The following is a 1371-nucleotide window of genomic DNA, read 5'->3' on the forward strand; positions in this document are numbered from 1 at the left end:
TGCAACTACTGCAAGGCAATTGTTTGTCATTTCTTGTGGAATGTCTTCGGTGCAGTAAAGGCTCTTGTGGATGTCCATGCCGTAGTCGACCATATTGGTCTTGCTGAGAAGGTCGATCCTCGACTTGACAATTTGTTCATCTGGATAGATTTGTTTCTCTTGCAGACCATATTGGTCTTGCTGAGAAGGTCGATCCTCGACTTGAGAATTTGTTCATCTAGATAGATTTGTTTCTCTTGCAGAAACTCCAGAAGAGGGAAAACTAAATGGCGGTCCAGATGGGGAGCAATTTTCGATGTTAGATCGTTCTCCACCATTGCTGCAGTTGCTTCCTGACACAAGGGTTTCAGATGATTCCGAATTTAGACAGCAAAGAGAAATTTGAGATATTCAAGGCCAGTCTCCTCATTCTTCAGTTGCTCAGCAAGCAAGTGATTGGATAGCTTCTGCTAAAAAAAACCGGTCCACCTGTGTTGGAGTGGCGGCCTGCGTGTGGTACAAAAAATCAATGCCTTCCTTTCTGAATTGATTCTGCATTTGGACCGTATTTTGCAAATTGCACAACAATATCCCTTCCATCAACGTTTCTCCCATCAAGCCTCTCGATCGCCTTCTCTGCCTCGTCAATGTATTTGTAGCGGACAAAAGAAAATTCTCTAGAATGACCAGTCCTCCTATCATCTGCAGTTGTACAAAAAGTGATGTTCAGAACCAACAAAGAATAACTATCTTTGATGTCTGGAGGACCCGATCTACCGAAATGAGACATATTCTCAGGAGTTTATAGAAACAAGAATGAAGGGTTTGAGGTCTTAAACCCTCTCCTAACTCACTGCCAGAAAAATACGAAAACAAAAAGGCTTTTGGGCTTATCAACTTCACCGAGGTTTTTCTGCACACAACAGTTGTTGTCAATAGCTGAACAACTCGGAATTTTGTAACTTGGAGTAATAAGGAGATACTATATTTGGTAATTTTTCATTTTTTATTTTGGAGAGATCTGGCGAGTTTTAGAATTTTGGGAATTTTTTTTATTTTATTTTTTTGAGTAAAAAGGTCATTTGTAAATTTTTTGGAGTAATAAGGAGATTTTATTTGTAATTTTTTATTAGGTGGGATCATTACATTGTAACTCAAAGTAATTTTACTTTGAGGGGGGGGTAATTTTTTTTTTACCAAATTGTGCAAAAGCACCATTGTAAAAAGTCAAATTTTGAAAGTTGCCTTGTAAAAATTTGAGAAATTGACTAGAGCCGAGTGCAAAGCTCAGTCAATTTTCGCCTGTTTTGACGACTATTCGAAGGTCAAGGCCAAGCCCCGATAGATCGTGTTTTTGCGTGTTATGTTGAATATTTTTTCATTTCTGTTCTG

The 1371-nt window shown here is 38.7% G+C and overlaps 1 protein-coding gene across 1 annotated transcript; it reads right to left on the reverse strand.

The window, feature by feature from the left end:
- Positions 1-505: 505 nt before the first annotated feature.
- LOC149250963 (serine/arginine-rich splicing factor SC35-like) lies at positions 506-769 on the reverse strand. The gene has a single exon (XM_089453800.1). It carries the CDS (start codon positions 767-769, stop codon positions 506-508), a length of 264 nt encoding a protein of 87 aa, XP_089309926.1.
- Positions 770-1371: the final 602 nt, after the last annotated feature.

This window comes from Pinus tabuliformis, chromosome 7 (genome assembly GCF_031772625.1).
Source record: "Pinus tabuliformis cultivar Carrire ecotype Pingquan chromosome 7, CPIR1, whole genome shotgun sequence".
Lineage (NCBI taxonomy): Eukaryota > Viridiplantae > Streptophyta > Pinopsida > Pinales > Pinaceae > Pinus > Pinus tabuliformis.

Excerpts from the sequence above, each read along its gene's own strand:
- LOC149250963 (XM_089453800.1), bottom strand. The coding sequence starts at position 769 with ATGTCTCATTTCGGTAGATCGGGTCCTCCAGACATCAAAGATAGTTAT.